The sequence below is a fragment of the Pseudophryne corroboree genome, chromosome 5 (assembly GCF_028390025.1).
Source record: "Pseudophryne corroboree isolate aPseCor3 chromosome 5, aPseCor3.hap2, whole genome shotgun sequence".
NCBI lineage: Eukaryota > Metazoa > Chordata > Amphibia > Anura > Myobatrachidae > Pseudophryne > Pseudophryne corroboree.
Genome location: NC_086448.1, coordinates 284,346,230 through 284,361,365, shown reverse-complemented (window position 1 = coordinate 284,361,365; position 15,136 = coordinate 284,346,230). Strand labels below are relative to the sequence as shown.

Genomic DNA, 15,136 nt, shown 5'->3' with positions numbered 1-15,136 from the left:
GTTTGGTAATAAGGCTCTTAGCTCGGAAGTTACGGGGTAGGCGAGCTAGAGCTAGAATTCACTATGTTTGTTCCTCCACGGGATCTAGAGTGCCTGACCCTTATGATATTGCAAACACCTTTGCAGAGTATTACTCTCAACTCTATGGTTTAAATTCAGACCGGACTACTCCCCAACCCAGAGTATCTGACATTCAGTCTTACTTGATGGAGCTCTCCCTCCCGATGCTGGACTCCACGACCTGCCTGTCCCTTGGCTCCCCTTGGACACTAAAAGAACTGGAAGCAGCCATTTCTGATCTCCCGAGAGACAAGGCCCCTGGCCCTGATGGCTTCCCTTTCAATTTTTATAATTCATATAAGACCGACTTGGACCCCGTACTGTTGTCTGTTGTCAATGAGGCATCGGCTGTGGGGAGGTTTCCGAGAGAAATGCTTGAAGCACAAATAGTTGCTATCCCTAAACCTGGTAAACCCCCTACATCCATCCAAAACTACCGTCCCATAGCCTTGTTGAACACAGACGTTAAGCTTTTTGCAAAGCTTATCGCCAATCGTCTTTCCCCGCTGCTTCCTTCCCTCATAGCTGCTGACCAGGTTGGCTTTGTCCCGGGCAGGCAGGCCCCGGACAACACTCGGAGAGTGTATAACATATTGGAACATTGTGATGCACATAAAACGCCCCTTCTCATACTCTCACTGGACGCCAAAAAGGCGTTTGATAGACTCCACTGGGGATATTTGAGAGCTGTTCTAGATAAATTTGGGTTTGTTGGGAGATTCTTGGATTCTATTTTTGCTTTATACTCTGCCCCCTCTGCAAGGGTGTTTGTCAATGGTTGTTTGTCAGGGGACTTTGATATTTCATATGGCACAAGATAGGGTTGCCCCTTGTCGCCCCTTATATTCGCCTTAGCCATTGAGCCGCTGGCCGAGGCCATTAGGTCTGAGCCGATAGTTACAGGTCCAGAGATAGGAGGTCTGTCTCACAAGATCAGTCTATTCGCTGAAGACATTTTGCTATATTTAAATCACCCTGACACCTCTCTACCTGCGCTCCATATTATCCTGGATCGGTATTCCAGCATTTTCTATTACAAGCTAAATACTTCCAAAACCGAAGCTCTACCGCTTCACACTCCACCGCGCACGGTGACCTTGCTTAAAGACCGGTACCGATATGCTTGGCAAGAGAGATCTATCAAGTATTTGGGTATTCATCTCTCCTTAGACAGAGACTTGTACAACTGTAATTATTTGCCCCTCTTAAGCGCTTTTGAAAAATGAATTAAAGAATGGTCCCTTCATGAAATTTCCTGGTTAGGATGCATATCCGCGACTAAGATGATATTACGCCCTAAACTTTTATACTTGTTCCGGGCTATCCCTCGTAGCTTCCCCAAACCTCTTATCGTAAGGGCTAACAAGATCATTTCCCATTATATATGGAAGGGGTCTAGGCCCCGTATTGCTAGACAGGTTTTGATGTTTCCTAAGACTGTCGGAGGTGTAGCCTACCCCAATTTGGAAGTGTACCACTCTGCTTGCCTTCTCAGTCAGGCTCGGAATTGGTTCAACATGCACAATCCCAAACCATGGGTCCTCATTGAACGGTCTTTTTTGGGTCTGATTGACATGAGAGATCTTTTTTTGTTGCCCGCCCACAGCGTTCCAAAATGGCAGGGCCCTGGGGAAGTGGTTAGATGCACCTTGAAGCTTTGGCATGCGGTTGTTGCATCTGATTCGTCAATTGTGTTGCCGTCGGCCGATTTGCATATTAGCACTATCGCTTGTATCATACCTAATCTTGGGTTGGACGCTTGGATTGATGTTGGGATTGTGCATTTGAGGGATCTATGCTCGGAGGGAGGTTTAGTGCCCTTTTCTAGACTACAAAGCCATTTAGGTATCTCAAAACAGGACTTCTTTAAATATTTTCAGATACGACATTGGCATCAGTCCTGTGCTGGTGGGTTTGTTGGACTCACCCCCCTTCCTGCTTCTGTACGCTTTAGAATGTCTTCCCCTGAGCATGGCGGGGGAATTTCTAAATGGTATTAGTACATCATTCTTCTGTCTAAACAGGGTAAGACTCCCTCGCAGCTGAAATGGGAAAGAGACCTCTCTATTGTTTTGCGGGAGGAAGAGTGGGACTCCATTTCCTCACTGTGCTTTAAGATTTCGAAATGCCTCCAACATTCAGAAATGTATATTAAATTATGCCAAAGGGCGACTTCATAGCATTTGGCCTTCGGTCTCCCGACTTTGCTGGAGGAACTGTGGCCATGTGGGTAATATTTTGCACATCTTTTGGGAATGCCTGACTCTGAGACCGCTGTGGACCGAAGTATTTTCTCTTATTAATGAGATGTTGGGGGGTGGAAGTGTCAATGAACCCCATGTTTTGCTTTATTTCATTATTCATCGTCTGATTTATTGTATTGTGACAGATATGTTGCTGGCCATGTCCTCATATCCACCAAGACGGCAATTGGACAGCTGTGGAAATCACAGAAAATACCCACCATCCAAGCTATTGTTAACAGTACCCATAAGCATTTTCTATTTGAAACAGCAGGAGGTATATATTCGATATCGCCTCCCTCGGTGTGGAAAACTTGGTTGAAATGGAAGGAATTTCGGGAGCGGGGCGGGCTACCTTTGGCTATCACTGGCTCTACAGATCTGTCACAATTGCGTTCCCCACAATCTGATGTTACCTGATTACATTTGTTATATCTCATACCTTACATTTAGGTTTCACTATGCCATTTTAGGAACACTCCTATGATTGGAGTCTGACCCGTGTTTTTATGTTTCCCTGTGTGTGTCACTGTATTGTCTCTCTCCTTATCTTACTCTCTCTCTCTATCTGTTGTTTTCTTAGGTCTATATTTGTTCATCGCCGAGTTCGGTAGTGCATGATAAGTATACTGAATATCGTGATGTACTGTTATTGGTTTATGTTATATATGCTGGCTTCTCAAATCAGTCAACCTTTTTTGGACATCGTTTGCATTGTAAACTATTGTACTTGGCTTTATTTGTGTTCAAACTAATAAAAACCATTATTTAAAAAAAACTTTTTATATGGCCCACAGTACCAGGTGGTGAAGTCCAGCAAGAGGATAAGGCTCTGACCTGTAGCCCCATCCTCCAGCCCCAGGGCACCATTTAGAGTAAATGTTCCTGCCCTGGAGCTGCATCTCTCTCTCTCCCGAAGGTTAAGAGTACTTCCTTTCGCTCCTTTCGTCCTTCAGGTAAAGCAAAAGGTCAGGCGTACCCGAAACAGGCTCGCACTTCCAAAACCACTAAGCCCAAACCTAAACGTGCCTGGGCTGCCTGTCAGCCTGCTTCCAAAACTGACAAGCCTGTTGCATGACGGGCGGGCCTCTATCTGGGGGATCCCATGGTGGGAGGCCGACTTCTAGGGTTTACCCAGGAATGGTTGAAGACCACTTCCGACGCCTGGGTATGGGAAGTCGTCACTCGCGGTTATGCCATATCCTTCAATAATCGTCCTCCTCATCGATTTTGCTTGGCAGAAGTCCCTTCAGAACAGGTGAAGGCAAAAACTCTTCATTCGGTGGTACAGTCCCTCCTGGATACAGGAGTGGTGGTACAGGTGCCTCTGGCTCAGAGAGGCAAGGGGTACTATTCACCGCTGTTCCTAGTCCCAAAACCGAATTGGTCCTCCGGGCCCATTCTCAACCTCAAGTCCTTGAACAAATTTGTGAGAGTCTCCAAGTTTCGTATGGAAACTCTTCACTCTATTGTTCTGGCCTTGGAGCCCGGGGATTATATGGACTCCCTGGACATACAGGATGCTTACCTGCATATTCCTATTGCAATGTCGCATCAGCAGTACCTGAGGTTTGCTGTGGGCAACCTCCATTATCAATTTCGGGCTTTACCTTTTGGTTTGACCACGGCCCCGTAAGTCTTCACGAAGGGCATGGCAGTTATGGCGGCTGTACTCCGCCGTCAAGGGGTCAGGATCCTCCCGTATCTGGAGGATTTGTTGATCCTGCCGAATTCCCAAGAAATTCTCTTACAGTATGTCATCTGGAACTGACACTCCAGTTTCTGCAAGCCCACGGGTGGCTCATCAAGTGGAAGAAATCTTCCTGGGCCCTGCTCAGAGCATGGTACACCTGGGGGCATTGTTGGACACTCACAACCAGCAGTTGTTCTTGTCTCAGGAGAAGGTTCTGAAACTTCAGGACAGGATTCGATGCCTCCTATCTCGTCCGCAAGTGTCGATATACTCGGCGATGCAAGTACTAGGTCTCATGGTGTCGGCTTTCGACATGGTGTAGTACGCTCAATTCCATTCCCGCCATCTGCAGAAACTGATTCTTGCCAAGTGGGACAGCCTGTCCACCTGTACGGTGGCGTACATAAATCATCAAGGTGGCACTCGAAGCTGCATGGCAATGAGGGTAGTATTAAGGATTCTTCAGTGGGCGGAACGCCATCTGCCAGCCATATCGACAGTGTTCATTCTGGGGGTCCTAAACTGGGAAGCAGACTTCCTCAGTCATCAGGACGTACACGCCTGAGAGTGGAGCCTCCATCCAGAAGTATTTCAACTCCTAGTGGACAAGTGGGGCCTCCCAGATGTGGACCTGATGGCGTCTCGACACAATCACAAGGTTCCGGTCTTCGGAGCAAGGACAAGGGATCCTCAAGCAGCGTTCGTGGATGCACTGGCAATTCCATGGAACTTTTGGCTGCCATACGTGTTCCCTCCAGTGTCACTCCTGCCCAGAATAATAAGGAAGTTCAAGCAAGAAGGAGGAATCCTACTTCTGATTGCTCCAGCGTGGCCCAGACGGCATTGGTTCTCAGACCTACAGGGTCTCTCGATAGAGCGTCCCCTTCTACTTCCACAGCGCCTAGATCTCCTCGTTCAGGGTCCCTGTGTATATCAGGATTTGGCCCAGTTGGCTTTGACGGCATGGCTCTTGAAGCTTCGGTTCTGAGGGCCAAAGGATTTTCTGAGGCGGTCATTCAATCCATGTTAAAGGCCCGGAAACCGGCTTCTGCTCGGATTTATCATAGGGAATTCTTACTTTGCTTGGTGCGCATCTAACAATCATGATGCTTACAAGTTTAGTACGGCCAAACTTTTGGCCTTTCTACAACAGGGCCTGGACTTGGGCCTTCGTCTGGCCTCCATCAAAGTTCATATTTCTGCCTTGTCGGTTTGGTTTCAGAGAAAAATTGCGACTCTACCTGATGTTCATACATTCACTCAGGGTGTGTTACGGATTCAACCTCCCTTGGGATTTGTCGGTGGTTCTGGAGGCATTACAAGAGTCTCCGTTTGAGCCTCTTGAATCTGCAGACCTTAAGTGGCTTTCTCTTAAGGTGTTGTTTCTGCTGGCTAGTGCCTCTGCTGGATGGGTGTCGGATTTGGGTGCCTTGTCTTGTAGGTCCCCCTATCTGATTTTTCACCATGACCGGGCGGTTCTTAGAACACGTTCCGGGTACCTACCTAAGGTGGTGTCTTCTTTCCACCTTAATCAGGAGATTGTGGTTCCGGCCTTTGTCTCTCCTGAATTGTCTTCCAAAGAGCGGTCTTTGGATGTGGTACGGGCTTTCCGTATCTATGTGAAGAGGACAACTCCCATCAGGAAATCTGATTCTCTCTTTGTACTGTTTGGTTTTCACAAACGTGGCTGACCTGCTCACAAGCAGACCCTTGCCAGATGAATTAGAATGGTGATTGCACACCTTTGAACAATTGTGCAAGGCAGCTACGTAGTCCTCAGTGAACACTTTCATAAGGTTCTATGCCTTTGATACATCCGCCTCCCAGGATGCTTCCTTTGGACGCCGGGTTCTTGTGCCCGCTACAGTGCGTCCCCTCCCATGAGAAACTGCTTTAGGACATCCCCAATGTTATTCCCTGTGGAACCCAGTGTGCTGCTCTGCAGAAAACGAGATTTATGGTAAGAACTTACCATTGTTAAATCTCTTTCTGCGAGGTACACTGGGTTCCACAGGGCGCCCACCCTGACGCACTTAGCTTCTTTGGGTTTGTATGACATTAGCCGCTGACACCTTCTCCTGTCGTGAGAATCTGGTGTATGTGTCTACTAACGGTTGTCGTCTCTTTTACCTGCTACTGCATTGGACTAGTTAACAAAACTGAGCTCCTGTACACGGAGGCGGGGTTATAGAGGAGGCGGCGCTATGCATTCTGGGAACAGTCAAAGCTTTCAGCCTGTTGGTGCCTCAGATCAAGATCCTACTCTACACCCTGATGTTATTCCCTGTGGAACCCAGTGTACCTCGCAGAAAGAGATTTAACAACGGTAAGTTCTTACCATAAATCTCGTTTTATTTTACCTTGTAAGTATGGTAATTATATGAGCAGGATTTTAAGTGTAAATTATAAACTATAAAGTGTAAACTATATAGTATATAAGTATATAAATTAGAAAGTGTAAACTATATTGTATACAAGCAAATCTTCAACAGTGTTATAATGATTCATTTGATGAGTTACCTATTATTGTGATGCCTACTTGTATGCCATTACAGTATGTAACCCCACTAAACAATGTTTCTTCCAGATTAGCCATTTACTACCTCAATGCTGTTTCAAAAGCTTATCAACAAGCAAACATAGATTTGAAGAAGAAGATGCAGATGGTAAGCTTTGAATTCATTGCACAGTAAAAACATAATTCAAAATTTGAGACATTTTATTACAGGAAAGAGAATGGAAACATTATTGAAAGGCAAAGAAAAGAAATTCTGCATTAGATTTTTTTTCGCCAATTGAGAAATTAGTCAAGCAGTTGTCATTTTATGGTACATTACACAGGTCTGCCAAAGTCAATTATGTTAAAATATTTAGCATGTACCTAATTTAGATGTAATAGATTTTCTGATGGAGTTAATAAGAAAAGACCTTAATGTCTACGAGTCATGGAATTGAGCCATAATACTGTTATCTTTATAATTACATGGAGATCTCACTGTGTTTTCCCTGCCCAGCAAAGGGAAGAAGAAAAAAATAAACGGAATAACAACACTCAGGCTAATTCTGTTATGAGAGACCTAGAAGAATTACTTCCTCCAAGTGCAAGGAATGCACTTAGGCTGCAGGCTGCTGAAACAGGTATGGGAGCATAAACATTCATTCTAGGGGCAATTGTCAGGGGCGTATCTACCTATTGGCCAGGATGGCACTTGTCAGAGGCGCCAGCCGAGGATGGGCGCCATCCATCAGTGCCACCCGCGGCCAGCAGGTAAATCCACTATTATTGGCACTGAGGTCTGGCACAACACTGCAATCAAGAAACTCTACATATACTACACCTCCCAGCAGCCCTTGCTGCAGGGCGCAAGGGCTGCTGACAGGCATAGTTTATGTAGAGTTTCTTGATTGCAGTGCAGTGCTGAACCCCGGCACCAATAATAGTGGCTGCCGCTGCGGCATGCTTTGATCATTACTGGGCATCCCTGCTGGTGAGGAACTACACAGGGGTGGGAGGATAGCTGCTGTATCTAAAAGTTAAATCAATATGGGGCATATGTGTATGTGGCACATAGGGGCATATGTGTATCTGGCACATGGGGGCATATGTGTATGTGGCACTATGGAGGAATATGTGTATCTGGCACTATACTGGGAGGCATTATGTGTATCTGGCACTGCACTACTGGGGTCATTATATGTAATTGGCACTACACTGAGGGACATTATGTATATCTGACACTATACTGGAAACATTATGTAGATCTGGCACTATACTGGAGACATTTTGTGTATCTGGCACTGTACTGGGGACATTTTGTGTATCTGGCACTGTACTGGGGACATTATGTGTATCTGGCACTATACTGGGATCATTATGTATATCACACTATACTGGAAATATTATGTGCATCTTGCACTATACTGGGGACATTGTGTGTATCCGACACTATACTGGGAACATTATGTGTAAGGAGTACTACTGTGGGCATTTTGTGCAAGGCTGCTAATTGTGTGTTCATGTGTAGGGAGGGTGTGATTATATATTAATGGTTTCATATCATAATATAAAATAGTGAGACCATGCCAACTTTCCCAGGAGCGTGCATTACTTCCCAAATATATGGGCACTACTGTGTGGTATAATGGGTATAAGGGGTACTACTGTGTAGCATAATATTAATAACGGACATTACTGTGCATGTGTAATGTGAGTAAGGAACACTACCAGGGAGGGTTAGGGTTAGGCACCCACAAGGGAGGGTTAGGGTAGGGGGCAGGGGAGGCTTAGGGTACTTTCTGGGGGGCTGTCAGTATTCTGATAGTCATGATGCCGCTATCTGTATTCTGACCACAGGCATCCCGTACATCTGGATATCGTACTGAATCCATATGTAGCTGGTGGTTGTTCATAAACACAGAAAGATGCACCTATATATCTGCAGATATATTGGACATCTGCTGTGCTGTACAGCAGATGTATTATATCTGTGAAAGACATCGTTCACAAACATTTTGCTTGTTCACACCTGCAGATATGCAATAGATATATTGGCCGTTCAGTTGATTGGCCTATATACCTGCCAGTGTGTACCCAGCATTAGGAGCTGATTGGCTGGTGGGTTATCACCTTCCACTTTATCACTTCTCCAGGCTTAATACACCTGACTCACTGTTGTTTATTTTTATATTTTTTGCCATTGTAGTAAAAGGGAAAATTAACACACACGTCCTTTAGAAGGGCTAGATGTACTGGGCCTTGAAAAATGATAAAGTGGAGAGTTATTTTTCAAACACTGCCTGTTAGGCAGTTAGGAGCTGATTTGTTGATACTTTATCACTCTATACTTTATCACTTTTCAAGGCTTAGTACATCTGGCCCTTTGGGGCGTATGATAGGGTCCGAGTTTGTCGGAGGTGCTGGATGCCGGCTGATCTCAGACATTATTTTAAAGCAGCAATAATTTACAAAGCAAAACTATGCATTGTAAATGATTGCCGCTTTAAAAAAAGTGGGACCGACCGGCATCCCGCACCTCCATCAAATTCTGACCCTATTACATATGCCCCTTTGTCTTGAATTTGTTTTACTACACTTTATATAATAATATTTTGTGATTGGGCGCCTAAGAACTGTAAACAGAACTTATACCATTGCTAAGAAGGTGCCCTGAGCCACATTAATTGTATCTTTTCTATTTCCTAAGAGAATCAATCTAACCCTGCACAAAGAAATATAATGCCAGGTTATGGAACAACCTCACCAGGTAACAGTGCACCGGGATTTGCAAGAAGAGAAGGCTCAGTAATGCCAGCGCCGCATATTGCCATTACAAGTCCACCTGTGCCAAGACCCATGGGCCCACATATGGGAGGATCACCACGCTTCCCTCACCCACATCCGAGACATTAAAATGACTGGTTCTCCCAAGAAAACCTTGATCTATTTGTCTTCCATTGATATTTGTTAAGCAGGTATTTTGTTAGTTAATAACATTGGGGGTCATTCCGAGTTGTTCGTTCGTTATTTTTTTCTCGCAACGGAGCGATTAGTCGCTAATGCGCATGCGCAATGCCCGCAGTGCGACTGCGCCAAGTAAATTTGCTATGCAGTTAGGTATTTTACTCACGGCATTACGAGGTTTTTTCTTCGTTCTGGTGATCGTAATGTGATTGACAGGAAGTGGGTGTTTCTGGGCGGAAACAGGCCGTTTTATGGGTGTGTGCGAAAAAACGCTACCGTTTCTGGAAAAAACGCGAGAGTGGCTGGAGAAACGGAGGAGTGTCTGGGCGAACGCTGGGTGTGTTTGTGACGTCAAACCAGGAACGACAAGCACTGAACTGATCGCAGATGCCGAGTAAGTGTGGAGCTACTCAGAAACTGCTAAGAAGTGTCTATTCGCAATTTTGCTAATCTTTCGTTCGCAATTTTGATAAGCTAAGATTCACTCCCAGTAGGCGGCGGCTTAGCGTGTGCAAAGCTGCTAAAAGCAGCTTGCGAGCGAACAACTCGGAATGAGGGCCATTGTGCACTGCATCACAGTCCTATACAAAGCACAATATTCAACCTCAGAAACTCAGGGTTACACACTTGTGCACATCTTGAAATCAAGTATGTTTTGGTATTGTAAAGTAAGTGTAATATTTAAGGGTAGCATTACTAAACATTAAAATATTGCTAAACAAAATAAAATAACAGGAAGAAGTGGTGCTCAGAGAGCGCAGTATCTCAAGATAAGGGGTAAAATCTATAATATAGAATATATGTAGAGGAAAACAGCGGATTGGAAACTTATCGGACAGTTAGTGTTCAAACAAGGCACTGACAAAGGTCCCAAGATCATCACAGAAGCCACCAATTGGCCTTATCACTAACTGATAAATACTAGGAGAGAATTCTAATGCGCACTCTAGGAGCAGCAGTCTGTGGTCGTATCACTTGGTGTATCACCACACACACCAGAAAATGGAAACTTTTACAAACGAAATTGGAAACAACCGTAAACAGCGCTAACTTCAAATAATGTATAAAATGTAAATGTGACCATACATAGGAATCAGTGCTCATATACTGGGAAATAGTCCTTAGATGTTCCTCACTGTTCAGGCCGACGAGATATAGTCGACTTCCTCATGATGGTTAGGACTCTCAATCCCACGTGACTTGATTTCTCAAATTCAAGGAAAAAAACAGAGAGAAGGGAACAAGATTGTAGTGAGGTCTAAGGATGAAAATTTCTTTCCCCCTTATCCACCCCCGTGGTGAGTCAAACAGGGTAGGTCCGTCACCCTATTCTTCTTAGGACAGGAGACTGGAGTGTTCTATTTATTCTTGAGCTTTATTCCAAAAGGGTGTATCTTTCCTTTATGCATGACTTCCCTGTGGTTAACTGATAAACACCAGTGGTTCCATTGTACCAGACTGCCCCATTGCCACAATATATTTCATTCAAATTTACACTGTCACTTTCAATGGTTAGAGAATGTAGAATCATAAAATCTTAGATGCTCCCAAAATTCAGTTAGCATTTCATCATAATGGATTTTGTTAGGGAAAGTGTTCACTGTGCTAATACCTGCCATAAATATAAACAGAATTGCTATATCTAGACACATTTCTTGTATACTGTAGCACTGAAACGTAATAATATTACAAAGTATCTAAATATAATGTTACATCATTAATATCTTGGTAAGGACTCGGAGGCCTAACACTGGATGCCACCAGGAGCCACTGGGACAGTTACGTAGCATTAGCCTACAACAGCAAAATAGAACACAGTCCTGCTTCCTGGTGGTTGTAGGGGCCCCTAGGCTGCAGCCCATTCAGCCTGACCCTAAACATGACCCTGATCTCTTGTTCTAAAATGTCCTAATAAATGTAAAGAATCTCTGTGGAGATATCTCAGAGTTAATAGCTAATCAAGTATCCTTCCATATCTCCAAATGTATTGCTTAATATTGGACTGTTTTGCATTTATTGACTACTAATAAGTTGTAAATATGTACATCCGTACTAAGGATAATCATATAATTAGCATTAAAGTTCTCCTACTCACATAGAAACATTAATGTTCCTAATGTGTCTACAGCCTGAGTATAAGGGACACACTAAATTCAGCAAAAGGTCCTGCTGGATATGGTAAATATCCAAATGTACTGTATGTTCAAATCATTTGTTAGACAGTTTTGTGATTTATGCTTTTGTTTGTAATTTAAAATACCTATGTTTCAAAGCTTGGTCAGTGCCGCATATTTAATTAAGGCTGACTGGGCTGGTGTTTGTTTAGTCAAACACTGTGTAATGTAACACCTTTGATTAGTGGGAAATTTGCCTCAGCTGTAGTTGGGTCAATTTCCCATAGTATATCTGTAACTTCAACCATGCACAGCTGTGCATGTCAGCTGTGCGTTCCAATACTCAAAGCGTTCCTTCTCTAAGCGTTTTGAAAATGAACAGTTAAAAAAACAGTTGAACAAACATTGAACAGCATCAAGAAAGAAATCTGGAACATTATGTGGCCTCTCCTCACCTCTGCCATGAGAACACCAGGACCAATGCCTACTACTTCTGTGTCCAAGAACATCATGACTGCCCCCGGGACTACCCCTCAAGCTGAGCAGGGAACTGAGGGACGTGTGCATCAGGACCAGATTTTGCTGGGTCAGTTCCATTGGACATTAGTGTGCACCCCACATTCTCACACCCACCCGCACTGCTCTCATGAGACCAGGACATTTATCTTTTTCACAAAATAATGTTAGTACAGTTTTCCTGCAAATGTGTCTTTCTCTTCTCTTTCTTCTTACACGGTACTTCCACCCCACTGTGTGCTATTCCCGTAATGTGTACCTAAATTGGTTGCACACCCTGCCAGCAGTAACCTATGCAGTGCGCCCCACATGGCTGCCTCGGATGGTTCCTCCGTGGGCGGGGTGTGCTTCATTTGGATCTTTCCATGCAGGGTATAGCATACTCCTACACACATGTCAGTTCTCCCATACATGCATTTGGCCCCTGTATGGCTCATCTCCCACTGTGTAACCTTGTAGTGCGCCCAACATGGCTGCCTTATCTGGTGCGCTTGTGGATGGGATGAAAAATGCGTGGACCTGATGTTTTTATTGGAACCCTACTCTGAACTTAAGGACTCAGCAATCTCCCCATTTTGTGTTCTCTTCTAGGGGTGGACTATTCCACCCTGGGTAATCCTACGCAGTGCACCTAAGATGGCTGCCGCACCTGGTGCCTTGTGAGGGTGGAATACACAACCCCTGGAGGTTATTACTCAAAATGCCTACACCAATCATGCATTATTCTTTCTGTGTCTTTGTCTGTGTGGTTTATCTTTTGATGTAATACTTAAATCTTCTGTATTATGTGCATTGTGTGAGTTCTAGTTGGCGCCGCGGATGGCTGCCTCGGTGCTGCTCTGCCAAGCAGCCTTAGTTTTTAGTCTTAAATGTATAATATGTCTACTGTACAGTTGAACTCATATGTGTAATGTTTGTAATGTATGCTACGTTTTTCCTCCATGTTGCTGCTTGGCGATGCATTGTACCACAAATAATTCCTAGTGTACGTGAGTACACCTGGCCAATAAAGCTGATTCTGATTCTGATAAAGCATGCTTATTTTTTATTGTTCTTGTATGAAATGGGAGCAATAATAAGTAATGTTTCTTACTAGTAACAATGCACTAAGCTTCATCTCACCAGTCTCCTGCAGACTTTCGCACTGAATTGGATTGCTGACTGAAAGTTCCAAATTTATTGTAGAAAAACTTTGTATATGTACTCCATCTAATCATGAAGTGCAATTGTGGCTGGTAATAGATACTGTACATGTATCATATCAAGTTATGCAAACATCCAAATATGGTTTCTCCACAAGGCTTCACCTAAAATATCACCTAAAATAATATGGATCTATATTTGTTGGAAGCTTTTCTGTACATGCAGTAAAATAATAATAATAATAATAATAATAATAATATTTTAAACCTACCGGTAAATCTTTTTCTCGTAGTCCGTAGAGGATGCTGGGGACTCTGTAAGGACCATGGGATAGACGGGCTCCGCAGGAGACATGGGCACTTTAAGAAAGACTTTAGATCTGGGTGTGCACTGACTCCTCCCTCTATGCCCCTCCTCCAGACCTCAGTTAGAGAAACTGTGCCCAGAGGAGACGGACAGTACGAGGAAAGGATTTTTGTTAATCCAAGGGCAAGATTCATACCAGCCACACCAATCACACCGTATAACTTGTGATATACTACCCAGTTAACAGTATGAAACCAACATAGCATCAGTCCAAGACTGATGAAAACTATAACGTAACCCTTATTTAAGCAATAACTATATACAAGTCTTGCAGAAGTAGTCCGCACTTGGGACGGGCACCCAGCATCCTCTACGGACTACGAGAAAAAGATTTACCGGTAGGTTTAAAATCTTATTTTCTCTTACATCCTAGAGGATGCTGGGGACTCCGTAAGGACCATGGGGATTATACCAAAGCTCCCAAACAGGCGGGAGAGTGCGGATGACTGTGCAGCACCGATTGAGCAAACAGGAGGTCCTCCTCAGCCAGGGTATCAAACTTATAGAACTTTGCAAATGTGTTTGATCCCGACCAAGTAGTAGCTCGGCACAGCTGTAGTGCCGAGACCCCTCGGGCAGCCGCCCAAGAAGAGTCCACCTTCCTAGTGGAATGGGCCTTGACCGATTTAGGTAACGGCAATCCTGCCGTGGAATGCGCCTGCTGAATCGTGTTACAGATCCAGCGAGCAATAGTCTGCTTTGAAGCAGGGCCACCAAGCTTGTTGGCTGCATACAGGATAAACAGTGCCCCTGTTTCTCTGACTCTAGCCGCTCTGGCCACGTAAATTTTCAAAGCCCTGACCACATCAAGGGACTCGGAATCCTCCAAGTCACGCGTAGCCACAGGCACCACAATAGGTTGGTTCATATGAAAGGATGAAACCACTTTTGGCAGGAATTTAGGATGGATCCGCAAATCCACTCTATCCATATGGAAAACCAGATAGGGGCTTTTATGTGACAAAGCCGCCAATTACGACACTCGCCTAGCCGAAGCCAAGGCTAATAACATGACCACCTTCCAAGTGAGATATTTTAACTCTACCGTTTTAAGTGGTTCAAACCAGTGTGACTTAAGGAAACTTAACACCACTTAAAGTCCCAAGGCTCCACCGGAGGTACAAAAAGGAGGCTGAAAATGCAGCACTCCCTTCACAAAAGTCTGAACTTCTGGGAGAGAAGCCAATTCTTTTTGAAAGAAAATGGATAGGGCCGAAATCTGAACCTTAATGGAGCCTAATTTTAGGCCCAAATTCACTCCAGTTTGTAGGAAGGGAAGGGAAGGAAACGGCCCAGATGGAATTCTTCCATAGGAGCATTCCTGGCCTCACACCAAGAAACATATTTTCGCCATATACGGTGATAATGTTTAGATGTCACGTTCTTCCTAGTCTTTATCAGCGTAGGAATGACCTCATCCGGAATGCCTTTTTCCGCTAGGATCCGGCGTTCAACCGCCATGCCGTCAAACGCAGCCGCGGTAATTCTTGGAACAGACATAGCCCCTGTTGCAACAGGTCCTGTCTTAGAGGAAGAGGCC

General features: G+C 44.5%; 1 protein-coding gene across 1 annotated transcript in view; it reads left to right on the top strand.

The window, feature by feature from the left end:
- Positions 1-9,467, top strand: part of LOC134927638 (transmembrane channel-like protein 2) — a 374,176-nt gene extending 364,709 nt beyond the window's left edge. Inside the window, exons 18-20 of the mRNA XM_063922391.1 lie at positions 6,584-6,662; positions 7,011-7,134; positions 9,201-9,467. Coding sequence (XP_063778461.1) covers positions 6,584-6,662; positions 7,011-7,134; positions 9,201-9,406 — 409 coding nt within the window. The 3' untranslated portion in view covers positions 9,407-9,467. The remainder of the gene's footprint in view (positions 1-6,583; positions 6,663-7,010; positions 7,135-9,200) is intronic.
- The last annotated feature ends 5,669 nt before the right edge of the window (positions 9,468-15,136 follow it).